This window comes from Myxine glutinosa, chromosome 3 (assembly GCF_964187855.1).
Source record: "Myxine glutinosa chromosome 3, kmMyxGlut1.1, whole genome shotgun sequence".
Classification (NCBI taxonomy): Eukaryota; Metazoa; Chordata; class Myxini; order Myxiniformes; family Myxinidae; genus Myxine; species Myxine glutinosa.
In genome coordinates this window covers 193336136-193363874 of record NC_136263.1, presented here as the reverse complement: position 1 = coordinate 193363874, position 27739 = coordinate 193336136, and the positions used below count along the sequence as shown (strand labels likewise).

Here is a 27739-nt window from a genome sequence, read left to right as displayed (position 1 = left end):
GGGCCACCGGTCTACGCCCGGGCACGCCGCCTCGAGCCGACGAAGCTGGCGGTGGCAAAAGCGGAGTTCGCTACCCTGGAGCGACTCGGCATCGTTCGGCGCTCAGAGAGCGCTTGGGCGTCGCCGCTGCACATCGTGCCGAAGCCCGGCGGGGGATGGCGACCGTGCGGGGACTATCGCCGTCTCAATGACGCCACGACTCCCGACCGCTACCCCGTCCCCCACATTCAGGACTTTTCCGCCCGTTTGGCGGGCAGGTCCTTCTTCTCGAAGGTGGACCTCATACGCGGCTACCATCAGGTCCCCGTCAGGCCGGAGGACGTCCCGAAGACGGCGGTCATCACGCCATTCGGACTCTTCGAGTTCTTGCGCATGCCCTTCGGTCTGAAGAATGCGGCTCAGGCGTTCCAGCGACTGATGGACAGCGTCCTGCGCGACTTGGATTTTGTCTACGTTTACCTGGACGATATCCTCGTCGCCAGCGCGTCCCGCGAAGAGCACCTACGCCACCTCCGCACGCTCTTCGAACGCCTGGGCCAGCATGGCCTGATTGTGAACCCCGCAAAGTGCCGGTTCGGCGCCGCCACAATCGATTTTCTGGGGCACCGTGTCACCAGGCACGGAGCCGTCCCCCTACCGGCCAAGGTGGAGGCGGTGAAGGGGTTTCCGCGCCCCCGCACGATCAGAGGGCTGCAGGAGTTCCTGGGCATGGTGAACTTTTACCATCGGTTCCTGCCCCGTATCGCCCAGCTCCTGCGCCCCCTGCACGAAGCTCTCCGAGGTAAGCCGGGCAAAGGCGACGTTACCTGGACCGAGCAGATGGACACGGCGTTCACGGGCGCGAAGCTCGCCTTGGCTAACGCCACCATGCTCGCGCACCCGGCGCCCGATGCACCGATCGCCCTCACCACCGATGCCTCGGACTACGCGGTGGGCGCAGTGCATGAGCAATGGGTGCGTGGAGCTTGGCAACCGCTGGCGTTCTTTAGCCGGCAGCTTCGCCCGCCCGAACGCCGTTACAGTACCTTCGACCGCGAGTTGCTCGGACTTCACTTGGCGGTCAGGCACTTCCGCCATCTGCTCGAGGGCCGGGCGTTCACTGCCTTCGTCGACCACAAGCCGCTGATCTTTGCGATGGGCAAAGTCACCGAGCCGTGGTCGGCCCGGCAGCAGCGTCACCTCTCGGCCGTGTCCGAGTACACGACGGACATCCAGCACGTCGCGGGGAAGGACAACCCGGTGGCGGATTGCCTTTCCCGGGCCGTCGCCCACGCAGTCCACCTCGGCATCGACTATGCCCGGATGGCAGCGGACCAGGCCGCTGACCCCGACGTCCAGGCCTTGCGGACCGCCGTCACGGGCCTCCGCATCACCGAGGTGCCGTTTGACGGCGCGGGCGCGGCCCTCTTGTGCGACGTCTCCCTCGGGCGTCCTCGCCCCATCGTGCCCGCGGGCTGGCAGCGCCAGGTGTTTGACGCCATCCACGGCCTGTCCCACCCGGGCGCGAGGGCCTCCCAAAGGCTGATTGCCGACAAGTTCGTCTGGCATGGCCTCCGGAAGGCCGTCCGCGGCTGGGCCAGGACGTGCCTCGCGTGCCAGCGCGCCAAGGTGCACCGGCACACCCAGGCCCCGTTGGCCCCGTTCACGGTGCCGGAACGCCGGTTTGACCACGTCCACGTGGACCTGGTGGGACCTCTGCCCCCCTCGCGGGGTTTCACCTACGTCCTCACCATGGTGGACCGCACCACCCGGTGGCCGGAGGCCGTGCCCTTGGCGTCGACAACGGCGGCCGATGTCGCGCAGGCTTTCATCGCCACCTGGGTCGCCCGGTTCGGCGCCCCCTCAGACATCTCATCCGACCGCGGCCCCCAGTTCACCTCGGAGCTCTGGGGGGCGGTTGCGCAGGGGCTCGGGGTCCGGCTGCACCGAACCACGGCCTACCATCCCCAGGCTAACGGCCTGTGTGAGCGATTTCACCGCTCATTGAAGGCCGCGCTCCGGGCCACCCTCCGCGACGGCGGCTGGGTCGACAGGCTCCCCTGGGTCCTGCTGGGCCTCCGGACGGCGCCCAAGGAGGACCTGCGCGCATCCGCGGCGGAATTGGTCTTCGGGCAACCGCTGCGGGTGCCGGGCGAGTTCCTCCCCGACTCCACGGCACCATGGTCCGCGGCACAGCAGCGCTCCGCTCTACAAGAGACCGCCCAGAGGTTCGCCCCGGTGCCAACGGCATGCCACGGGCACCCACCGACGCACGTCGCCCCAGAGCTTCGCACGGCGGAGTACGTCTTCGTCCGCCACGATGCCCATCGGACACCACTGCGGCCCCCGTACGACGGGCCTTTCCGCGTGCTGGAGACCGGGGCGAAGCACTTCACCCTGGACATCGGCGGTACTCCTGACCGCGTTTCGGTAGACCGCCTCAAGCCGGCCCACCTCGATGTGGACCATCCACCGCCAGTGGCCCGACCCCCACGTCGGGGCCGCCCTCCTGCGGGCGGACCCCCGGCACCGCCCAGCCCCGCCGCCCCCCGGTCCTGCACCCATCCCAGGGGCAGCCAGGGGCATCCCTGCACCCCGGACGCCGCCGATCGCCAGGGGGCGCTTCGGCCGGGTCATTCGTCTGCCCCGCAAACTGGCCCTCCAGGTGCGCGGGAATTCTGGGGGGGCGCGTGTGGCGGACACAAAAGCCCACTGGCGTGGTGACATCATTCCGCGCACCAAGTGGGCGGTGGCCACGCACCAGGGGTAGGCGTGGCCTCATGATATACACCGGGCGCCCAGCCCGGGACAGTACAGTGTTACAGTGTAGTCTTACAATAAAGACGTTTATATGTTACCGCTTGTCCGCTTCCTCCTTGCTCACAAGCAGCGCGCGTAACGCCGCGCTTTAGTCTCTTATATCTGAAACAGACTTTTTTAAAACACATTTTTGATCTTCACAATAGAGTACATGCATCAAACAGAAGATGTTAATGTCAAATAAGTCCGATATGTCCAATATGATATGACATGTCCGAAACTAGTCCGAAACTAGTCCGATATGTCCGAAACTAGTCCGATATGTCCGAAAATAGTCCGATATGTCCGAAGCTAGTCCGATATGTCCGAAACTAGTCCGATATGTCCGAAGCTAGTCCGATATGTCCGAAACTAGTCCGATATGTCCAAAACTAGTCCGATATGTCCGAAACTAGTCCGATATGTCCGAAACTAGTTCGATATGTCCGAAACTAGTCCGATATGTCCGAAACTAGTCCGATATGTATTGAGCGTTGCGGTATACATTTGAAAAACACATACCAGACTTTGAGCAATCCGTCGGAAGTCCAAGTAAACCAGATTGGGCAGGTAACCTCCGACAAACATGTTGTATCGTTCATCCTCACAAATGACATTTCCACTGAGATTCAGCGAGTACAGATTTGGGAATCGTCTAAGGTAAAGCACCTGTGTGGAAGGACATTGGTAAGTGGTTCGAGTCATGTTCGATAAGGAAACTAAGAGTGTATCTGCAAAAACAACCCTCACAATTTCCAGCTGTTGGAAATCATTGTACCCAACGGACAAGAAGTTGAGTTTGACGAGGTTGTCCATGTTCTCCAAACGAGAAATATTATTGTGGGACAGGGTCAGATCTTCCAGCTGGGTCAATTTCTCCAAACCCTCAATCCTCCTGATGTTATTAAAAGACAAATCTAGGGGAAACACAGAATAATTAATTGTTTTATTGATGTATGTGTGAAGCAATTGAACGCTGAGATGAGGTTTTACCTTCAGTTTAGAAACAAAGTAACAGACTGTATCAAGTGCAGATTGAAATAGATGGTTTTGATTCGCTGATGCATATATAAACGTGCTGCATCCAACACGCAAATAACAAAACCAATGATAAAATTAAGTAACCGCAAACTTAGACAGATCACCTGCACAGTGTTCAAGATGAAACGCCACCCATCTCCTCTAGAACAGCAAACATAGTCCTACGCCAAGTTGTTGTCGGCCTGCCTGGTTTCATACTTCCTGGCTGTGTCCATCCCAAAGCAACCTTGGTGATTCGGTCAGGGCACGTGCCAAGCCATTGGAGTCGCGACACTTCATTTCAAAGGCAATGTTGTGGCAACCGGTTTTTCATGCAAGTCTCTGTTGGATATCTTACAGTCGTGGCCAAAAATATTGCCACCCTTGCACTTTTTTCAAACAATGCACCATTTCTTCCAGAAAATTGTTTAAATTCAAATATATTTTGGTATCCACACATGTATTTCTTTGGTTTGCAGTGGAACAAAACAAAAAAAGCTGAAAAAATTACTAAATCTTAGCTTGTTCAACACAGAACTCCTAAATTGGCCCGGACAATATTATTGGCACCTTTTAGAAGTTGTTAGAAATAATTAGATTTCAAGCAGGTGATTCTCCTTTACTTTGGAATTGAACTCATCTGTGGTGAGCTGCAGGTGCCTGCAATTAAAAATCACTCATTAAACCTGTTTGAATAGAGAAAAGGAGTCATTGTGCTGTTTTGTGTCACTGTGTGTACCGCAATGAGCTTGAGAAAAGAAAGAAAACCAGAGAATTGTCTGAGGAGCTCAGACACAAGATTGGAGCTAAGCATGGACAATCTCAAGGCTACAAGTCCATCTCCAGTCACCTTGATGTTCCTGTGTCCACCGTACGCAATGTTATCAGGACGTTTAAGGCCCATTGCACTATAGCCAACCTCCCTGGATGTGGCCGCAAGAGAAAACTTTTCTCTTGCTTAAAAGCAGCGAAGGATTGATCGAATGGTGGAGAAAGCACCTCGATCAACTGCCAAACATATTCAAACTGACCTTCAGACACAAGGTACGACAGTTTCAACTCACACCATCCGTCGCCAACTCAATAAAAGTGGGTTCTATGGTAGGAGACCCAGGAGGACCCCACTGCTGAGAGAGAGACATAAAAAGCCCGACTGGAGTTTTCCAAAACACACCTGAACAAGCCAAAATCCTGCTGGGAGAATGTCCTGTGGACAGATGAGACCAAATTAGAGCTTATTGGTAAAGCGCATCATCTCTATGTTTACAGAAAACAAAATGAAGCCTTCAAAGAAAAGGACACCTTCCCTACAGTCAAACATGGAGGAGGTTCAGTGATGTTTTGGGGTTGCTGTGCTGTCTTTGGCACTGGGTGCCTTGAATGTGTGCATGACGTCATGAAATCAGGAGGTTACCAAGGCATTTTGGAGCGCAATGTTCAACCCAGTGTCAGAAAGCTGGGTCTCCGTCAAAGGTCATGGGTCTTGCAGCAGGACAATGACCCCAAACACACTTCAAAAAGCACCCAGGAATGGTTCAAGACAAAACACTGAACTGTTCTGAAGTGGCCAGCAATGAGTCCAGATCTAAATCCCATTGAACACCTGTGGGGAGATCTGAAAACAGCAGTTGGGAGAAGGCACCCTTCAAATCTGGGAGAATTGGAGCAGTTTTCACAAGAAGAGTGGGCCAAACTGCCAGTAGAGAGATGTAGGGAGCTCATTCATGGATATAGGAAGCGCTTGAATGCAGTTATTTTGTCCAAAGTTTGTGCTACCAAATATTAAATCTTGGGTGTCAATAATTTTATCAATGTCATTTCTTTTCATTTTCTGATTTAAAAGGATACTGTATATTAAGTTCTGAATAAAAAACAAAGGTTCTGTAATATTAACAGTGAAATAAAGAATTGTGGAGACCAAATACTTTTGTAAATTTTAACTTATTTTTAGAGAAAATTGTGAGTTATTTGAAAAAGTGCAAGGGTGCCAATATTTTTGGGCACAACTGTATTAGGCCAGAAGATGCGGCAGATTTTCCTCAGGCATCCATTGTGGAAAGATCCTACCTTGCTCATATCTGACGTAATTACCCGCCAGCACTCAGCGCTATACAGAAGAGCAGACTTGACATTGTTGTTGTAGAGTCTTTGGCTTCAGGCTGCACTGATTCGACTTCCAGATAGAATGGAGTTGAGCGAATGCGTTACAAGCTTTGCGGAGTCTTGCCTTGATGTCTTTCTTGGCTTCACTGTCTTTGCTGATGAGACTGCCTCGGTATGTAAACTCATCTACAGTCTCTAGGGCTTCTCAGTTCATAGTAATGGGTGTAAAAGGTGCGGTATTGATGTTCATCACCTTGGTATTGGTGGTGTTGAAGGAACTGCGCTCCAACGCGAGTCGAAAGAATTGACGCGACCAAAGACGGAATTCGTCCGAGTTGCTTTATTGAAACAAAACAGCTCAGGTATTCTCACAAGCCCGTTTATCGGGCAGCAATATATATACACATTTATGTCGGGAAGTTTGCCCGGCAAAAGCTATACCGGGCATGCCCGGGTGTCAAGGGCGAGCCTTGGAAAGGCGAGTCTGGACCTGCCCGGGCGTGTTTGGCTGCGGCCTGGCAAGTCGAGGCTGGGCGTGCCCGGGCGCTCTGGACGAGCACTGGAAAGGCGATAGCGGGCATGCCCGGACGCTCTGGGCGAGCCCTGGAAAGGCGATAGCGGGCATGCCCGGACGCTCTGGGCGAGCCCTGGAAAGGCGATAGCGGGCATGCCCGGACGCTCTGGGCGAGCCCTGGAAAGGCGAGAGCGGGCATGCCCGGGAAAGACGAGACCGGGCGTGCCCGGGAGGTTCAGGCGTGCCCGGGAACAGTGAGTCCGGGCATGCCAGGGAGAGGCGCGTCTGGCCGTGTTCTGGCCGGTGCAAGGCGATTGTGTGCATCCAGCGGTAACCGCTACACACGCCCCTCCAGAATCGACCTGCACCGGCAGGGTCAATTTAAGGGGGGTCCGGATGACCCGGCCGAAGCGACCCCTGGAGGGTCGTGGGGAGGGATCCGACGTGGTGGTGGGTGGTCGAGCGGGGGGAACTGTGGACGGGGGGCGGCCTCGCCGCGGAGGAAGGGCCAACCGTGGTGGTCGGTCGACGTCCATGTGCGCCGGTTTGAGGCGGTCCACAGAAATCCGGTCCGGCCGGCCGCCGAAGTCGACGATGAAAGACTTGTCGCCCCGTCGCAGGACCCGGAAGGGCCCGTCGTACGGCGGCCGGAGTGGCCCCCGGTGCGCGTCATGACGCACAAAGACGTACTCCGCTGTGCGAAGCGCCGGGGGGACGTAGGACTGGGGGCCACCGTGGCGGGACGTTGGCACGGGGGCAAATCGTCGGGCGGCCTCCTGGAGGTCCGAGCGCTGGCGAGCGGCGGACCAGGGACTGGTAGCGTCGGGCACGAATTCGCCCGGGACGCGGAGCGGCTGGCCATAGACGAGCTCGGCGGCGGACGCCTGGAGGTCTTCCTTGGGGGCCGTGTGGAGGCTCAAAAGGACCCACGACAGCCGGTCAGCCCAACCGTCGTCCTGAAGGCCGGCCATGAGTGCGGCCTTCATGGAGCGGTGAAACCGCTCACACAACCCGTTGGCTTGGGGGTGGTAGGCCGTGGTGCGGTGCAGCGTGACCCCCAACGAACGGGCGACCACGCCCCAAAGCTCAGACGTGAACTGTGGGCCGCGGTCGGACGAGATGTCCGCTGGTGCGCCGAAGCGCGCGACCCAGGTGGCGATGAACGCCTGCGCCACGTCGGCGGTGGTGGTGGAGGTGAGGGGCACGGCCTCCGGCCACCTGGTGGTCCTGTCCACCATGGTGAGCAGGTGGGTGAACCCCTGCGAGGGGGGCAGGGGACCCACCAGGTCCACGTGGACGTGGTCGAAACGCCGTTCAGGCACGGCGAAAGGTGCCAGCGGGGCCTGGGTGTGGCGGTGGACCTTGACCCGCTGGCAGGCCGTGCAGGCGTTGGCCCAGTCGCGGATGTTTCGTCGAAGGCCGTGCCAGACGAAACGCGCCGACACCAGCTTCTGAGAAGCTTTCCGGCCCGGGTGAGAAAGGCCGTGGATGGAGGCGAAGATGCGGCGCTGCCAGGAAACGGGCACGATGGGGCGAGGCTGGCCCTGGGAGACGTCGCAGAGCAGGACGGTGCCCGCGAAGGGAATGTCGGCCAGGCGGAGGCCCGTGTCCGCCGCACGGAGTGCCTGCACCGAGGCGTCGGTGATCTGGTCGGCCGCCATGAGCGCGAAGTCCACGCCGAGGTGGACCGCGTTCGCGCTGGCCCGAGAAAGACAGTCGGCCACGGCGTTGTCTTTGCCGGCGACGTGCCGGATGTCCGTGGTGAACTCCGACACGGCGGAGAGGTGGCGCTGCTGGCGGGCCGACCACGGCTCCGTGACCTTAGCCATTGCGTAGACCAACGGCTTGTGGTCGACGAAAGCCGTGAACGGGCGGCCCTCCAGGAGGTGTCAGAAATGGCGAACGGCCAGGAATAGCCCGAGCAGCTCGCGGTCGAACGTGCTGTAGTTTAACTCGTTCGGCCGGAGTTGCCGGCTGAAAAAAGCGAGTGGCTGCCAAACCCCGTCCACCCATTGCTCATGGACGGCGCCCACCGCGTAGTTGGAGGCGTCCGTAGTGAGGGCGATGGGCGCGTTGAGCACCGGGTGAGCCAGCAGCGTTGCGTCGGTGAGGGCCCGTTTGGCGCTGGCGAAGGCCGCGTCCATGGCCATGGACCAAACAATGTTATGCTTGGCCGGCTTGCCCCGGAGGGCCTCGTAAAGGGGCCGCATGAGCTGAGCAGCGCGGGGCACGAATCGGTGATAAAAATTCACCATGCCGAGGAACTCTTGGAGGGCCTTGATGGAACGGGGACGTGGGAACGTGGTGATGGCCTCGACTTTGGTCGGCAGCGGCACGGCCCCGGTCTTGGTGATGCGGTGGCCCAAAAAGTCAACGGTCGTCGCGCCGAAGTGGCATTTGACCGGGTTGACAATTAAGCCGTGCTCGCTGAGGCGACCGAACAGTGTTCGGAGGTGGAGGAGGTGCTCGGTGCGGGACGTGCTGGCGACGAGGATATCGTCCAGATAGACAAAAAGAAACGGCAGGTCGCGCAGCACACCGTCCATCAAGCGCTGGAACGCCTGGGCCGCGTTCTTGAGGCCAAACGGCATCCGCAAAAATTCGAACAGGCCGAACGGCGTAATGACGGCCGTCTTCGGGACGTCGGCCGCCCGGACAGGTACCTGGTGGTAGCCCCGTATCAGGTCAATTTTCAAAAAGATGACCCGTCCCGCCAAACGGGCAGAAAAGTCCTGAATATGCGGGATCGGGTACCTGTCGGGGGTGGTAGCGTCGTTGAGACGGCAGTAGTCGCCACACGGGCGCCATCCACCCCCCGGCTTTGGCACGATGTGCAGTGGCGAGGCCCACGCGCTATCGGAGCGCCGCACGATGCCGAGGTGCTCCAACGCGTCGAACTCGGCCTTCGCCACGGCGAGCTTGGCCGGGTCGAGGCGGCGGGCCCTGGCGTAGACCGGCAGGCCCGTAGTGGGTATGTGGTGCTCGATCCTGTGCCGCACCACGACAGCCGAAAACGTCGGCCGCGTGAGGGCCGGGAATTCCGCGAGCAGGCGAGCGAACTCGTTCGCTGCCGGGAGGGCGCACGCCAGTTCGGTCGGCGCAGAGCTGCTCATTGTGCACGCCAGGGAGCTGAAGGTCTCGGCGTGGACAAGGCGACGTCGTTTGACATCGACCAGCAGCCCGTGCGCGCAGAGGAAGTCGGCGCCCAGCAAAGCCACGGGGACGCTGGCGGTAACAAAAGTCCATTGAAAACGCTGGCTGCCGAAGCAGAGGGTGACGACGCGTGGGCCGAAAGTGCGTATGGCCGAGCCATTAGCAGCAACCAAAGAGGGGCCGCAAACGGCGTCCCGCCTGTCCTGCTCGGAGGCGGGTATGACGCTCAGTTGGGCGCCGGTGTCACACAGGAAACGCCGCCCAGACGCTTTGTCCCGAATAAACAGCAAGTTGCCCGAGTGGCCGGCGCTCATGGCTGGGAATGAACGCCGGCCCGGCCGTTTCCCGACCTGCCGAAAGTGCACGGGGGCCGGCACGTCCGAGCCTTGTGTCCGAACCTGGCGTGGTAATAACACCACGCCCGGTCAGGTGGAGGCCCCGGCCGTCGTGTCGGAAGCGGGCGGTGCGGCGTGGCGGCCGCCAGTTGCACCGACAGTTCGGCCTCCAACCGCGCAGGGCGCTCGGGCGTCGTGGGCGTCGCCTCGGACGGCGGCGGGCTCCAGGTAACCGCGCCGATGTGCTGGCCCGCCGAGGAGATCTTATCGGCTTCCCTGGCGAGGGCGCGGGAATCCGTGATCAACGTGCCAGCCATGGTGAGGCGTACCGGGTGAGGCAGCTGGCGAAGGAACAGCTCGCGGAACAGAAAATCCGGAGAGTGCTCACCGAGCAACAAGAGCATATAGTCCATGCGCTCGGACGGGCGCGTGTCGCCGAGCTCGGGCAGAGCGAGCAGGCGCCGTGCGCGTGCTGCCGGTGAGAGGGCGAAAGCGTCGAGGAGGAGTGTCTTCAGCGCGTCGTATTTGTCAGCAGCCGGCGGGTGCTCGAGGAGGCTCAAGGCGCGGGCCGCGGTGGCGTAACCGAGCGCCGCCACAACATGGTGGAAGCGGGTGTCGTCCGCGGTGATGCCTCGCAGGGCGAACTGAGAGTCAGCCTGGGCGAACCAAACAGCCGCGTGAGCCTCCCAGAAGGTACGCAGTTTAAGACTCACTGCCGTGTCCATGTCGGTAGGTCACCAATGAAGGAGCTGTGCTCCACGCGAGTTGAAAGAATTGACGCGACCAAAGACGGAATTCGTCCGAGTTGCTTTATTGAAACAAAACAGCTCAGGTATTCTCACAAGCCCGTTTATCGGGCAGCAATATATATACACATTTATGTCGGGAAGTTTGCCCGGCAAAAGCTATACCGGGCATGCCCGGGTGTCAAGGGCGAGCCTTGGAAAGGCGAGTCTGGACCTGCCCGGGCGTGTTTGGCTGCGGCCTGGCAAGTCGAGGCTGGGCGTGCCCGGGCGCTCTGGACGAGCACTGGAAAGGCGATAGCGGGCATGCCCGGACGCTCTGGGCGAGCCCTGGAAAGGCGATAGCGGGCATGCCCGGACGCTCTGGGCGAGCCCTGGAAAGGCGATAGCGGGCATGCCCGGACGCTCTGGACGAGCACTGGAAAGGCGAGAGCGGGCATGCCCGGACGCTCTGGGCGAGCCCTGGAAAGGCGATAGCGGGCATGCCCGGACGCTCTGGGCGAGCCCTGGAAAGGCGATAGCGGGCATGCCCGGACGCTCTGGGCGAGCCCTGGAAAGGCGAGAGCGGGCATGCCCGGGAAAGACGAGACCGGGCGTGCCCGGGAGGTTCGGGCGTGCCCGGGAACAGTGAGTCCGGGCATGCCCGGGAGAGGCGCGTCTGGCCGTGTTCTGGCCGGTGCAAGGCGATTGTGTGCATCCAGCGGTAACCGCTACAGTGTTAATATTAAGACCTGTCGTTCTGCCGAAGCTAGCTAACCTGTCAGTTTTTTTTCTTGCAAATGCGTGTTCCTTGATGACAAAACAGCTAAATCATCAGCAAAGTCCAGATCTTCAAGTTGGGTGGAAAGGGTCCACTGGATGCCTCTAGGTCTATCTGATATGGTGTTCCTCATGATCCAGTTGATGGTAGTCAGAAAGATGGTAGGTGATCTAATTTGCTTGTTAGAGTGATCACTTTCTGTGGAATTCCATAAGATCTCAGTATCTTCCACAGGCTCATGCTATGTACACCATTGAATGCCTTCTTGAAGTCAATGAAGTTGATATAAAGAGGTGCACTCCATTCTAAACATTGTTCAGTGATTTTACGTAGTACAGAAATTTGGTCAATGCACCTTCTTCCTGCTCTGAATCCCACTTGCTCCTGTCTCAACCTGATGTCAATGGCCTTGTCGATTCTGTTGAGGAGTATCCGACAGAAGACCTTGCTGGGGATTGAAAGTAGCGTTAGGAAGTTGTCACAGTTACCAATATCACCTTTCTTGGGTACCTTGACAATGAGGCCTTTTGTCCAGTCAGCGGGGATCGTGTCCTTGGTCCAAACCACTTTGAAGAGGTCAGTGAGCACCCCTGTGGCAGTACTGATGCCAGTTTTAAGCATTTCATGGATGGCATCAATGAGAGGGTCTTAATCCACTATTCATGGCTTTGATGGAAAAATATGACTTCTTCTTCTTCTTCTTCTTCAGAAGGTGTGTTACATTTGCCCCTGTATATAACTATAGAATTTATTGAACACCTTACTCCCTGCATTGTTGAGAAAAAAGAGTATGGGAAGGGTTTGCAAGTGGAAAATTGCATTGGTCGAGATGACTTAAATTGCCGTAATATTTTGCCCAAGTACTGCGAAATGGAAGGGTTTTGAAAGTGCCAAAAAGGCGATTTATGTTCTCCAGGGTTCAAGTATATAGTTCAAATAAAATAAAATAAAGATTTTAAAGGTTGTAGAAAAAAACGTATTTAGGAAGTTTACCGCCGCTGACGAAGTGCCTATTACACCACCCTATCTAACACATCACATTAGTTATTCTTGCCTGTTGTTTGTGTCTTTTTTGACGTCTTTAAAAACAGTAAGTTTCCTGTTTGGAATGATTTTCAACTTTGTTTGACTGGCAGACAGATTTATAAAACTTAGCTCACTCCTCTCTGTGCATGCGTGATCGGGACAAATTCCGAGTCAAAAAACTGCTAAACTACAAGTTTGTGTTCCCATTCGTGTTCAAAATATAACATTCAATTGAAATTAAGTTGTTCCTCGTTAATAAACTGAGGGATGTAGACAGACAAAGAGACAGACAAAATGAATCAATTGCTTAACCCCACTTAGCCCCACTCGTGCACATGGGGTAATTAAAAAGGTACTTACCAAGCCACTGCAAATTCTCCAGTTGATCTAACCCTTCAATTCTCTCAATGAAGTTGTTATCGAGCTGTAGCTTCACGAGTCCTGTGAAGTGCCAAAGGTTTTCAATCGTCAATATTCCTAAAATAGAAAAGAAAATAGAAAGAACCCTTTATATTGTTATGAATTTGGTAATGCAACATCTAGAGCTAGGTAGATCTGAATAGGTAGGTATTCGGCTGTCGTGACAGGGACTCTACATGTAATAAGTTATTGATGTTCAGGCGTTTGTCGGGGTAAGATGTATGAGTGTGAATCTACCTGGAGATTCGAGTGTTAAATAGTGAGGGATTAAAGGTAACGCCCCTGTGAGTATCACCTAGTAATCAAACCTTTGTCCTTTATGGCACTGCAAACCACATAAACATTAGTTAGGTCCTTAGCGCAACATTAAATAATCCCCTTTCCCTGACAAGGACTTCGTATTAAATTGACAGGAAACCAGGCCAAAAACACCACCACAATTGGCCGCCACCGTGTACACCTCCCAAGGCCTACAAACCGGGCCGGCACGTGTTCTGCCAGGACCGCAGGGTCGCGTAACGGGGGAGATGTTAGGAGTCGCATGCCGTAGAGGGCGTGACCGGCGAGCTGGGACCATATGATTGGCTGAGGAGTGCGCGAATGTGACGTCATCGGGGAGAGATATATGCGACGGTCGGACGCCATTTTGGGCAGTTGAGTCTCTCTGAGTTCGCCAGTTGAGTTGAGTTGCGATCTGATCTCGAGTCGTCCCAGTTCGTTGAACAGTTGAGTAGAGCGTCCCAGTTCGGTACCGGAGTGGCAGTTGAGAGAAGTGAGAGCTCGTGGCAGTTGACGGTTCGTGCCATTTTCTACAGTTCGTGACCACAGCTCGTTGCAGTTGGCAGTTGGCACTCGGCACTCAGCAGTTGGCAGTTGGCACTTGGTTTTTGGTTGCTTCGTGCAGCCCTGCGTTGGACCGACGAGGCCTGGTGGCGCTTGGAGGCGGAGGCAGAGGGCCGTGGAACTTGGAGCGAGGTGTGCGATCGGGCCGAAAGGAGCGGTGTTGGACGGCAGCCACAAAGACGACAAAGACAGATAAGCCCGAATCCGCGTACACTGTACACGACGTGACTTGTTATTTTCGTATTAATCTCCCTCGTTTGTGTTTGATATCAGTCGTGTGGGGACGTCCCGATTTAGTTATTAGATTACCGGCGCGTGCTTTTTCACTGGCTTTACTTTTAATAATAAATCCTTATATTATTTTCTGTACATATTTGAACGCAGTTTCCTGGGTGTTTCATTTTAATAGATAAGGCTGCGGAGCCTTCGCTGCGTCCCGCCATTTCGCGCGTTGGTGTTGAACGTGAGTCCGCCATTGAGTGTTCGCCTCGGGAGTTAAAGTCTCGCAATCGGTCATCCGTAACGGTGGTGTTAATCACGGTTACGCGACAAGTGGTGTCAGGAGTGTAGGATTCGAATCCGTCGGACAAATTTTTTGTCCGCGGGGAGACATCGACACGGTCGGGCGTACATTGCGCCCGACGTTCGAACGCAAAATTTGGATAGGCGAGGCGGAGAAATTTAATAATCAATTGGGCATACGGAGCGCGATATCGCGTCTTCGTCAAATTTAAATTGTGTTTTTGGAATTGAAATAAATACGCGCGCGGGAAACAATCTTCCGGAAAGCGGATGTCGGAAATTGACGAGATGGAAGTACGCAGCGAGGCCTCCGTCAGCGTCGGGAGTGAGCCGGAAATGGGGGATAAGGAGGATAGCGTTGGAACTTTCCCCGCCGCTGGGACGGCCCCGAGAGACGACCAGGCTTTAATGAAATTTTTAAAGGAATTAATTGATGCTCAGGGTGAGCGAAACCTTGCAGAAATTCGGGGAGACATGAACGCACAGAGTGAGCGAGCCAGTCGGGAATTGAATGAACAAATGAAGTCACAGGGGAAGGAATGGAGGGAAGGAATGAAGGGAATGAGTGATCGATTGGAGGGACACATTGAAGGAATGGGAAATAAAATTGATGGGTTAAAAGGGGAACTGAATGCCCAGAGTGATAAAATTGAAGGATTAAAGGAGGGATTGAAAGAACAAATCGAAGGGATGGACAGCAAAATCGATGGATTGGAGGGAAAAATGGAGGTGATGAATGAACAAGGGAATGAAATAAAGGAAAGGAATGAACAATTGGAAGGAAAAATTGGGGAAATGGCACAGCAGCTGGGGGAACGAATTGATGGCATAGAAGGGAGAGTGCAAAACCAAATTACGGACAGACTGGGGAAATTTGAGGGTAAAGTAGAAACTCAAATGGGGGAGATGGAAAAAGCCATAGGGGTGGAAATTGAATTGAAACGGGAAGAATTAATGTCAAAAATAGAGGAGGGCGTGACGCAGGCTGTCCAAATGGGGGAAAAGTTGGAGGGTCAGATTGGTGCCACAAATGCTCGAATTGATAAAGCAAATGGGGACCTGGAAGGTTATCGGGACCGTGTGGATGTCACAACACCCCAACCGGGGGATGAATTTGGAATTGTGCAGCACCAGGGCGGTGGTGCGGAGCAAGAGGGGGTAGAGTTTTTGGGGGTCCGTGCAATGGAGCCGGACCGGGTATTTATTGGGGATATTGATCAAAGCCTGGCGGGGCCAGGAATGATTTGTAATGATGAGGATGATTTGATCCAGCGGCTGGAGACCTGTGACAGTCCCATGGAGGTAGAGCTTGTTCAGGCCCAAAGGAGTCTGGGGGAAGAGGTGCGTTGGTCCGAGGAGGTGGTTGGAATGACCGAGGGGACGCTCACTGTACACTGCTATTTGGAAACAGAGGCTCCAAAATTGGACAACCAGTTGGGGGAGTGTGTTGGCTCCGGGCTGGATTTGGATCTTGGAGGATCGGGAGATAGAGCTTCTGGAGATTTGGTCCCTGTAGGGAATTTGGATCAACTGCAGGGAGGGGCAGAACAACCGGTGGTAGAGGTTGTTCCCTGCAGCTGCGGTTTGGCAGTGGGAATGAAAATTTGTAAAATAAAATTACAATGGGAAATTGATTTGGAGCAGCCATGGTGGGGATTGGTCCCTGGGCTGCGGGATTTGGACATGGAGAGGTCATGGGTGATGGCCTCGGGCAAAAGTTGCCCCTTTCAAAATTTGGGTATGCCGGCCAGCTGGGGGGCTGTGATGGCGAGATTTGGACGTGGGGTCCAGCCTTGGGTGTCGAGGTACGACCTGGGTCCCACGGGGGGTCTGGTGGAGTGTGGCGTCCCTTGTCCGTCGGGGCGCCGTCCGAGCTGGTGGCTCGGGCCGGCAGGGTCACCGGACCCTGGTGGGGGTTAAGACCTCCAGGGAGGTCCGAGGTGGTTTCTCAAGCCTGGGATGGCAAATATTGAGGACCACTGGGGGGAGGTGTTGTGGGTCGCGCTTTGGTGGTGGCACCGCAGATGGCCAGCTTGGGCCTGATGTAGTGATCACCCGGGCATGCGACCTGACACCCTCTCCCTGAGACTCTGGGACAACCAGCATGTGGTGACCTGGCATGGTGGTTGGTCTATGGACGCGGGTCAAACCGAATGGACAGGGATGGAGATAGCCTGCCGGACAACCATTGGGGCATCTGTGGAACGTGATGGTGTGAGTGACCTTCCACAGATGCTCCGTTATGATTTATGGACTCTCGGGTTGGGAAGAGAGCCATGGGGATGTGAATCGAGAGATGTGTAACGAGCCGAGCATATGGGCCATGCTCGGCTGGCATGTGTATGGCAAAGCATCCTTCTTTGGTGAGGTGAGTGAAATGTGACAAATGGTTGGCATGGGTAATCTGTGGGTTAGATGCAAATTTAAGGGTGGATTTTGAAATGCCATGGTGGACACTGTACAGTGACGCCATTATTGATCCAGGTGTGTAGACCAAAGTGTTGGAGGCTGTGATGAAATTAATAGGGTAGCAAGACACAGCTTTCAACTGGTTGCGGGGGCAACTGTGCTGATATTTGGGACGCGGGATGATGGGGATGTAGTTGTGTAGCCTGAGGGTCAACGTGGTGCTGTGCGTGTCCGAGGTGTGTGGACCATGTCTTCTGGGTGGGTCTCCTGGTGGAGCATGGCTGTTGACTGGACCTTGGTGTGGTCAAGTGTGGGTGAGCACTGGGGGGCTGCAGTTCTGTAGTCGGACTGGGGGATGATGGGGAGGTGCAGGGGACGTGGCTGTAGGGATGCCACGCACTGCGACCGTGCCCCCCAGGGCCGAGGTTGTGTGTGCGGTAGTGTGTGTTGTGGCAGCAAGTGCTCACCACATTGGCCAGCTGGGGCTGCTGCAGCTGTGTTCCTCGCAGGGGGGCCGAAGGATGGATGGTGGGTCGCACCCTTATGGACACTCATGGGCCATGTTGGCGTTTTGACTGCTCACCTTGTCCCGGTGACCCTTGCACGGTAGAGGTGCAGAGCTGTCGTGGCCACAGGTAGTTGTGTAGTGATGATCACCGTTGGATGCGGATCCACATACCTGCCAGTGTAGTGGGGACAAAAGAGAAATTTGGAAGGATTTGGTAGGCCCAATGTGAAATTTTGGGAATTGTATGGGTGGATTGCACTTTGAACCTGACCAACCTGCAACTACCTGCACTTGAGGTGAGTGCTTTGAGGAGTACTGTCCCAGGCTTCAGGATTTGCTTTGGAAATTGGGGACATGTAAATTGGAGTTGGGAGGCGGGTGTGAGTGATGACATGGCCGGTGAGGGGATGGAATGGGAGCCACCGTGTCTTGTGGGTGGCGTATGTTTTTGTATTGTGGTTATGTGTTTTGATGTGGTCGTGAGAGTGGAACCTGGAGAGTGTGTGATGATTATTGGAGATAATGAGGGGTGATAATTGTGCTTTTGGAAATGTGCTTTTGGGAAGATGTGATGGTTTAAATGTGAACTGGGGGAATTTCACATGTAGCAGGCCATGGCAAGCCTTGTAACACCTTTTACACCATCTATGGAATTGTACTGAATTGTGCTGAGTTGTGTGGAGAATTGAATGGCAGTGGGGGAGGAAGTGTGTTTTGGGGTCTTGTGGGTGGGGAAGGTGTGTGTGTCCGCAGGTACAGAGCAAGCTCTGAGGAGCGATGCCTGCGGGCCCCCCTCTGCGGCAATTACCCCTGGCAGCCGGTGGTAACTGGAAATTGGAGCTCGTCGGTGGAGGGTCTGGTTGGGCGCCGCGGGGTGAGGAAGTCCCCCGGTGACCCGTGTTGCTGCGTGAAAGCAGGAGGCAAAGGAGCCTGGTGTGTGTGGAGACCCTCACCGGCGAGGTAACGGCGGAAAGGGGCTGTTGGGCTGTCATGGGGCCAAGAGGTAAAGGGGGGGGGGGCAATGAATTTGTAAGTCGGTTGACTTGTTTTTGGGACTGCGGGCACCACAGCCTGATGCGCCCCCACCATCTTTTGTGCGGTACCTCCCCGCTGCCTAGTTGAGGAATGCACACACACGTGAATGACATCAATGCCATGGTCCTGCAGGGGGTGTACTGGGAATAAGTGCTTTGTTGATTTTTGCAATGCCTTGATGACCTATGGAATGAGAATGAGTGGTTAAGGGGTCTGTGTTGCATGAATGTGGGCGAAATCCACCGAGCCGTGTCACTCACCTGTAACATCTGGACAGGGCCCGAGGAAATTTAGGGGGATGCATTGGGGATGGCCCCGCAGGTAAGGTTGAGTCTTGTGGCATCCACCGGGGGACGCGGTCTGTAGACCGGGGTATGTACAAAGGTTAGAGTTTTGAGTTTTTGGTAAGAGGGTTAAGTTTGTGGATAAGGTAGGAGTTTTGGTGTGTTGTTTGTTCCTCCCTCCACAGGAACAAGGAAGAAGATGTACATACTTGCATGATGGTTAAGGGGTTCAGCATGTTAAGGAAGTGTAGGTAGGTAGTCCGACTCACTTCCCACAGCCCTTCCTGATTTATTTCGTAGGTTAATTAAGCGTGTGACAGTAAGTGTTAAGGCTGGAATGGTAGCCCTGCGGTGAACCTTGCAGGAGCTACGGTTCCAGGGGGGGGGCTGTGTTATGAATTTGGTAATGCAACATCTAGAGCTAGGTAGATCTGAATAGGTAGGTATTCGGCTGTCGTGACAGGGACTCTACATGTAATAAGTTATTGATGTTCAGGCGTTTGTCGGGGTAAGATGTATGAGTGTGAATCTACCTGGAGATTCGAGTGTTAAATAGTGAGGGATTAAAGGTAACGCCCCTGTGAGTATCACCTAGTAATCAAACCTTTGTCCTTTATGGCACTGCAAACCACATAAACATTAGTTAGGTCCTTAGCGCAACATTAAATAATCCCCTTTCCCTGACAAGGACTTCGTATTAAATTGACAGGAAACCAGGCCAAAAACACCACCACAATTGGCCGCCACCGTGTACACCTCCCAAGGCCTACAAACCGGGCCGGCACGTGTTCTGCCAGGACCGCAGGGTCGCGTAACGGGGGAGATGTTAGGAGTCGCATGCCGTAGAGGGCGTGACCGGCGAGCTGGGACCATATGATTGGCTGAGGAGTGCGCGAATGTGACGTCATCGGGGAGAGATATATGCGACGGTCGGACGCCATTTTGGGCAGTTGAGTCTCTCTGAGTTCGCCAGTTGAGTTGAGTTGCGATCTGATCTCGAGTCGTCCCAGTTCGTTGAACAGTTGAGTAGAGCGTCCCAGTTCGGTACCGGAGTGGCAGTTGAGAGAAGTGAGAGCTCGTGGCAGTTGACGGTTCGTGCCATTTTCTACAGTTCGTGACCACAGCTCGTTGCAGTTGGCAGTTGGCACTCGGCACTCAGCAGTTGGCAGTTGGCACTTGGTTTTTGGTTGCTTCGTGCAGCCCTGCGTTGGACCGACGAGGCCTGGTGGCGCTTGGAGGCGGAGGCAGAGGGCCGTGGAACTTGGAGCGAGGTGTGCGATCGGGCCGAAAGGAGCGGTGTTGGACGGCAGCCACAAAGACGACAAAGACAGATAAGCCCGAATCCGCGTACACTGTACACGACGTGACTTGTTATTTTCGTATTAATCTCCCTCGTTTTGTGTTTGATATCAGTCGTGTGGGGACGTCCCGATTTAGTTATTAGATTACCGGCGCGTGCTTTTTCACTGGCTTTACTTTTAATAATAAATCCTTATATTATTTTCTGTACATATTTGAACGCAGTTTCCTGGGTGTTTCATTTTAATAGATAAGGCTGCGGAGCCTTCGCTGCGTCCCGCCATTTCGCGCGTTGGTGTTGAACGTGAGTCCGCCATTGAGTGTTCGCCTCGGGAGTTAAAGTCTCGCAATCGGTCATCCGTAACGGTGGTGTTAATCACGGTTACGCGACAATATCAATTGCAAAAAGGTGTATTAACAACCAAACCCAACGATGACCCATACAAGATGACTCAATTTACACCACGTGATTCAATAAACCTACTAGGTATTACCCTAACTTCAAATTTATCCTGGGATCCTGGAATCTACACATTACACGAAGCGCTAAGTCTGCCTCAAAGAAACTGGGAGTCCTGTTCAGATGTTGAAGATTCTTCTCCTCTTAACAGTTGCTTCAACTATATAAAGGATTGATTTGTCCTTGTTTGGAGTACTGCTCTCGCATCTGGGGAGGTACTGCTCTGCTCTCGCATCTGGGGAGGCTCTATCTCCACATACTTACTGGATGGAATTGAACCCAAAGTAATCCGACTTATCAACTCTCCCAATCTGACCTCAAAACTCGACCCGCTCAAATTACACCACAAATACCTAGTTTTCTTGCACTTGTATTAGTGTGGAAAAACCACTTTTCGCACTTGTGTTAGTGTTGAAAAACCACTTTTCGCACTTGTGTTAGTCTTGAAAAAACACTTTTTGCACTTGTGATAGTGTTGAAAAACCACTTTTCGCATTTGTGTTAGTGTTGAAAACTTTCTTGTTTCACTCTTGACCCCATCCCCTCCAGCTTTGTCAAAGCCTCCCTCCCTGCTCTCTCTCCACTTATCATTGCAACAATAAACTCCTCCCTGTCTACAGGCATCGTCCCACCTTCCCTCAAAATTGCTGCTGTTACCCCCATTCTAAAAAAACCTGGTCTAAACCCTGACACCCTAAACAACTTCAGACCCATCTCCAACCTACCCTTTCTGTCAAAAGTTTTGGAACGCGCTGTAGCCACTCAACTCAAACATCATCTCTCTGCCAATAACCTGTATGAAACATTCCAATCCGGATTCCGGTCCAACCACAGTACTGAAACTGCTCTCCTCAAAATCACCAATGACCTTCTCCTCTCCTCTGACGCTGGCAACCTCAACATTCTCGTCCTCCTCGACCTCAGCGCTGCCTTTGACACCATCGATCACACTATCCTCCTCACCCGACTTGAATCCACCTTTAACGTTACCGGCACTGCCCTCTCTTGGATTAAATCATACCTCTCTGACAGATGCCAGTTCATCTCCATCAATAACTGCAAATCCCCCACTGCTCCCCTCCCCCAAGGTGTCCCCCAAGGTTCAGTTCTTGGCCCCCTCCTCTTCATCCTTTACCTGTCCCCGCTCGGTCACTTAATCCGCCGTCATGGTCTCCAATTCCACTGCTTCGCCGATGACATCCAGCTTTTCATCTCCACCAAGTCCGTCTCCACCGACACCCACTCTATCCTGACAAACTGCATCACTGAAATAAAATCCTGGCTTCAAATCAACTTCCTCAAGCTTAACTGTGATAAATCTGAAATAATCATCATTGGCCCAAAAACGCTCACAAAATCCACCCATAACTTTGCCCTCAACATCGACGGTATCCCAGTATCCACCTCCCCTCACATCCGGAATCTTGGCGTCATCTTTGACCAAACCCTTTCCTTCGACAAATACACTAAACAGATCACAAAGTCAGCCTTCTTTCACCTGAAAAACATTGCCCGTCTCCGCTCATCCCTCTCCTCCACGGCTGCAGAAACCCTCATCCACGCCTTCATCACCTCCCGTCTGGACTACTGCAATAGCCTCCTCTATGGTTCACCCTCAAAAATCACCAATAAACTCCAATACATTCAGAACTCCGCTGCCCGTCTACTCACTCATTCCCGGACCCGTGACCACATCACCCCCGTCCTTTACAAGCTTCACTGGCTCCCCATCCCCCAGAGAATCCAGTACAAAATCCTCCTCTTGACATACAAAGCCCTCCATAACCTGGCCCCATCCTACCTGGCTGACCTCCTCTCCAGACACACTCCCACCCGCAACCTCCGCTCTGCTGGTACCAACCTCCTGACCCCCTCCATCCGGACCAAATTCAGATCCTGGGGGGACAGGGCCTTCTCCATCGCTGCTCCCACCCTCTGGAACTCACTACCTCACACCATCAGAGACTCCTCCTCACTCACCACATTCAAAACATCACTAAAGACCCACCTGTTCAACACTGCATTCAACATTCAACCCACAGCATTTAACCCCTGACTATCTCTTCTCCTTCTCCCTCCTTTTGCTTTAAATATTTCCCTATTGATTCTTGTCTTTTTGCAATTGTTGTTTTCATGTATTGTTATGCATTATGTTTGCCACTCTGTCAAAGCGCCTTTGGGCTTCTGGAAAAGCGCTATACAAAATAAATGAATTATTATTATTATTATTATTATTATTAAATATGGCGCTCTTTCTCTTTTCTACAGATATTGTTTCAGTTTCCGCTTCCAAGAACTTGCTGCTCATGTACCTCCTCCATTAGCGAGACCACGGAATACTCAACAAGCCGCTACATCTCATGATTATTGCGTAGCCATTGGCAACTCAAGGGTAGGCCTTTATGATGTTTGTTCTTTCCCTCCACTGCCAAACTCTGGAACTCTTTACCTTCCCATGTCTTCCCAAACACTTACAACCTTCCCCTTTTCAAAAAGCAGATTTTTCACTTTCTCAAAAACTTTTCAACTTTTCTCTCTTTCTTCACTTTTCTATCAATGCAGCTCTTTTATTTAGGCCTGGCCTCGATGGTGAAGAATCACTTTTAAAATTATCGGATCCAGATCTTCACCAAAATCGAATCATTTCCTCCTTGTCACATACCCAACCTCTCCACCAAATGTCTTCCGAATCCGTCCAAAACTTTTTGAGATATCATGTTCACAGGCAGACAGACAAACAGACAGGGGTGAAAACATAACCTACATCAACCTTCGGTGGCGGAGGTAGTTATGAAGTTGGTGTGATGGGTCTTGCAGTATCTTGTGAATATCTCAATACAACAGGTTTCTCTTACAATGTACAAATTGAGGGAAGGTTTATCCGTATTAGTCGCTGTGCAATCTTCCTGGGTCTTTCTAATTTCTTCATTTTCTCTTTTGACAATTTATTTTTGAAATTAAAAGACTTCAACGTATGTCTCTATCACACACAACACACACACACACACACACACACACACACACACACACACACACACACACACACACACAACAGGATCGAAATACCAAGATCCTGGAAGATGAAGAGCACAGAAATTGTGCCAGTGCTCATATTGGAACAACGGAAATTATAAAGAAATAAAAAATAATCCCCTGGGAATATTACGACAAAGGAACTGCAGTTGGAAGCTGTCCGGGGCTCGGTGATGATCCTCAAAACAAAAGAGCCGTTGGAACAAAACTTTGAGAACAAGCATTGAGTATTGCGCTGCAATACATGTCTCCAACCGGCAGTCTGTCGTCCGGAAAACTGTTGGGGAAATTACCAAGGGTTATTTATCCACAGGTTCTGAATCGTTCCCAATCGCTAATTACCTCAGGACAGGCTCACCTGTGATTCGCACTCGGGACTTCGATTTATACACCTTGCAGACAGGTCAGCAGAAGCACGAGAAAATAAGTTGTTGATAAATAACCTTTCGAGTCGCTAAATATCAGTAATTTATTATATTTTCCGGTTCACGATCAATGATCGGATGTATATATATATATGTTGCTCGGCTTGGCTCCGCCCCTCCCGAAAGCGCATGCTGTGTCGCGCTGTTGATGTTCGCGAGACGAGGCTGAGGGCGTGCGGTGCGGCTTGAGGAGAACTCTAGAATAAACAAGAGATATCCATTTTTAAAATATTTTCGTTTAATTAACGGTATCTGCCAAACCACATGCCCTATCGCAAATTCCAAAAGGACATTTTAGTAGATTGACATGCTGAACAGATCTGTGAAGTTTCCCCTCGATTGGATCAAAAATGAGGGAGTGGCTCGGTTTTAAAGGTTCATGCTTAAAAACGTCATAACTCTGAAACCATGTGACGCATGACGTCATGCTCGCTGACTTTTTTGTTCGTCATGGGTATGCGATTCCGCCAGCAAAGTTTGGCATCGATCTGTTCAGCCATTGCAGAGAAAAAGGGGTTTTCAATATGGCGGCCGAACCACGTGACCTGCGACGTCATAATTACCATTAAAATATTCTACAGACCGAGTCCCCCCTATGGTGAAAATTTGATCTCAATCGGTCCTATTATTGCAGAGAAAATCTTTTTTAAAGGAAATTAAAACTTAAAATGGCACCGAGTTAAGGATCATCAGAATTATCAGAATTCCCAAAGTTCAAAGTGCCATAACTTTGTCAGAAATGATCGAAACGTCGTGAAGTTCGAACTTGATCTGTAACTTATCATGAGGAAACCATGTGCCAAGTTTGAAATCATTAGCATTAAGCGTTTAGAAAAAAAGTCCTGAAAACTGTTCTTTGCATGACGGACTGACGGACTAACGGACTGACAGACTGACGGACAGAGGGACGGCGTGCAAACCTATAGTCCCCTCCGGTGTACACCGGTAGGGGACTAATAATAAAACTTCACAAACTGGTTTATGAATTGTGACCCCTAAACGAAACAGAGGTGGATACTTCGAGACCTGGGAGGACTGTCTTCCACCTTCTGAAACCCACATATGAAGAAAACAACCAATGACACACAAACACACACATACACACCTTTTGGATATTTCTCAATTACTCCAATTAAGCATAATATACTATTGTGGCGGTTACCTTATGTGCAGGTAACCGCATGTGGCGGTTACCTTATGTGATTACCTTATTTGGGCATAATACATGTGCACGGGCCTGTTGGACTTGTGGTTGTGCGGACGTGACGCACGCGCGGTTGCCGGAGCCACGCCCTCCGAAGAGGGCTTTTGGCTTTATATAAGCGTGCCGACTTCCGTTCAAGTTTAGTGTGCTCGATCTTGCTGTTACAATAAACCATCTTCGAACCCTACGAATGGCCTCGTTCTCTCGCCTTCCGCGACTCCTAAACTGGTGACCTCCGACTGCCCCCGAACGGATTCGGGGGCTGCGAACAAACACGGCAAGCGCACCCTAGCCAGGGAAGCCACCTAAGCTGGTGACGCCGGCTTCTCCCGCATGGCTTCGGGCGCAGTTTCGAAATGCCCGAGTTTCGGTAACGACGACGGCCATGACTATGAGGTTCGCGCACCGCACTCGGCTCCTCCTCTACGACCGGAGGGGCGAACCTATTCCAAGACCCTCCCAAGGCACGGCTGCTTCATCACCTTCGCGCGCGCTGATGTTAGCGGCACGGCCGCTTCGTCACCCTCGCGCAACTACAACTACAACCGCAACTACTTCTCCGACCCTGCAACCTCGGGAGGCCCGCGAGGAACCTCGGCAGCCTCCCCCCGAGGACTTGCCCAGCCCCTCGGTCGCCTCGGCCTACGCATAGGCCCGTGGAGTGCATTCTGGGGGGACGTATGTGGCGGTTACCTTATATGCAGGTAACCGCATGTGGCGGTTACCTTATGTGATTACCTTATTTGGGCATAATACACGTGCACGGGCCTGTTGGACTTGTGGTTGTGCGGACGTGACGCACGCGCGGTTGCCGGAGCCACGCCCTCCGAAGAGGGCTTTTGGCTTTATATAAGCGTGCCAACTTCCGTTCGAGTTTAGTGTGCTGGATCTTGCTGTTACAATAAACCATCTTCGAACCCTACGAATGGCCTCGTTCTCTCGCCTTCCGCGACTCCTAAACTATTAAAATACACATTCAGGAATAAGAAAACAAGCAGATCCTTACTACGAAAATTCAACTTCAGACTTTGAACACCCTCAAATTGAACCCCTTCTTCCTTTGCAATATGTCCAGCTTTGCCTTTTCTGACTTGCTGTTTCACAGCGATCTGCAGCATATCTTCATCAAGAATCCCTGGCTCAGAAGGAATGATTCTTCCTTCCATGTTTGCCTGCAAAAAAGACAACCGAGCTGTAGATTCTCTGTTTTTGAGGAACTTGAAAAGTATCATCACCAGCATTTCCAACATCCAGTACATTGGTATATAGTGTTATATAGTGTCGGTGATGCATCTAGGGAAGGTTCAGGACTCGTGGCGGTGTATCGGTGCAATGGAAATTTCCACTGTGAGATTTCATGTCGTCAGCTCTGACTTGGTTTCATTCTCGTGAGGCCATCTGTCAATCTTACTATAATTCACCAAATGTCAGTCCGTCTGTCTGTCCATCCATCTGTCTGTCTGTCCGTCCGTCCGTTCCCAGGTACCGCAAAAACGGCTGAACCGATCGCAACGAAATTTTGGGTGGGTAATCCTGGGACCCCCTGGAGTAAAATAGGCTATATTGTTTTTCCAATTTCAGCTTTGGTCTCCAGCATTTTCAGGTTTAGACTCCCGCCTAACGTTATTGTCCCTGGTACCGCAAAAACGGCTGCACCGATCGCAACGATACACCTCCATGCCCGTGGGATTCCCACGGGTGACCCCACTAGTCTTATAAAACCGCAGATTGTCTCTTAAGCCTGTGCAGCCCTACCTGTCTCTCCATCCTTCCTTTTATTCAAACCACACTCTCCATCCCAGCCAAGTCGTTTGGGCCTATTTTTATAAAATAATTTCTTCCATCTTCCCTCCATGGAACAAATTAAAACAGTAGGGTTAAAACAGTAGGGTAAAATTAAAACAGTAGAAAAACTAAATCTTCCATTTTCCACACGTGGTTTTGCATTTAGACAATCACTGCACGGTTATATGGGGATGAACCCTACCTGTACCGAAGGGGTGGGGAAAGGGGGTGAAGAGGGGCAAGGAATTAGCAAGCTCTTTCACGAGCCTCGATTCAGTATACAAAAAGACAATATATACCTACCAAAAAAATTTGTGCTAATATTCCCGGGGATGGTTTTTTAAATCTCAGTGATGTTCTTCTTCATCATTCCTGTTGCTCCAATTATCACTGGTACAATTTGACGCTCTTCAGCTTCCAAGATCTCTTGACCTCATTTTTGAGGTCCTGGTATTTGGTCATTTTCTTGATTTCTGCATTGTTTAGGCCAAAATCGCTGGGTACTGATATCTCGATCATCAATGCTGTCTTTTCCTTTTTGTTCCTGAGTACAATGTCCGGACGCAATGCTTTCTTTTATATGTTCACTCTCGATGGAATCATCAGGTCGTACGTGAGCGTGACGTCCTCATTTTCAATGATTGCCCTTCGTTCGTGTTTCCATGAGTTTTCTGGTACTCGGATGTTTAAATTTTTGCAGATTTTCCAATGAATCACTTTGCATACTTTGTTGTGTCGTTGTGTGTAAAGTTGTTCTGATAATACTTTTTTTACATCCCGAGAGCAGCTGACGAGTACTTTCTCTCTCAACGACTCTCTCATCTGTCACCAACACCGAACTCCACAGATATCCTTGAGCAGTTGTGGGTGGGGGAACTGACGAGAGAGCTGGCCTTCACAAAATCGAGAGAGAGAGAGAGAGAGAGAGAGTTTGAGAGAGAGAGAGAGAGAGTTTGAGAGTTCGAGAGAGAGAGAGAGAGAGAGAGAGAGAGAGAGAGAGAGACTTTTTATTACAAAAATATAAAAATACAAGCCAGTCGGTGAAGATACTATTCAATACAGGCACAATAATCAAAAATA

General features: G+C 52.6%; 1 protein-coding gene across 1 annotated transcript in view; it reads right to left on the bottom strand.

Moving 5' to 3' along the window:
- Positions 1 to 26040, bottom strand: part of LOC144891098 (dynein regulatory complex subunit 3-like) — a 41775-nt gene extending 15735 nt beyond the window's left edge. The window contains exons 1-4 of the mRNA XM_078773485.1: positions 25881 to 26040; positions 12793 to 12909; positions 3529 to 3695; positions 3301 to 3447 (exon numbers count right to left, since the gene is read on the bottom strand). Coding sequence (XP_078629611.1) covers positions 3301 to 3447; positions 3529 to 3695; positions 12793 to 12909; positions 25881 to 26040 — 591 coding nt within the window. The remainder of the gene's footprint in view (positions 1 to 3300; positions 3448 to 3528; positions 3696 to 12792; positions 12910 to 25880) is intronic.
- Positions 26041 to 27739: the final 1699 nt, after the last annotated feature.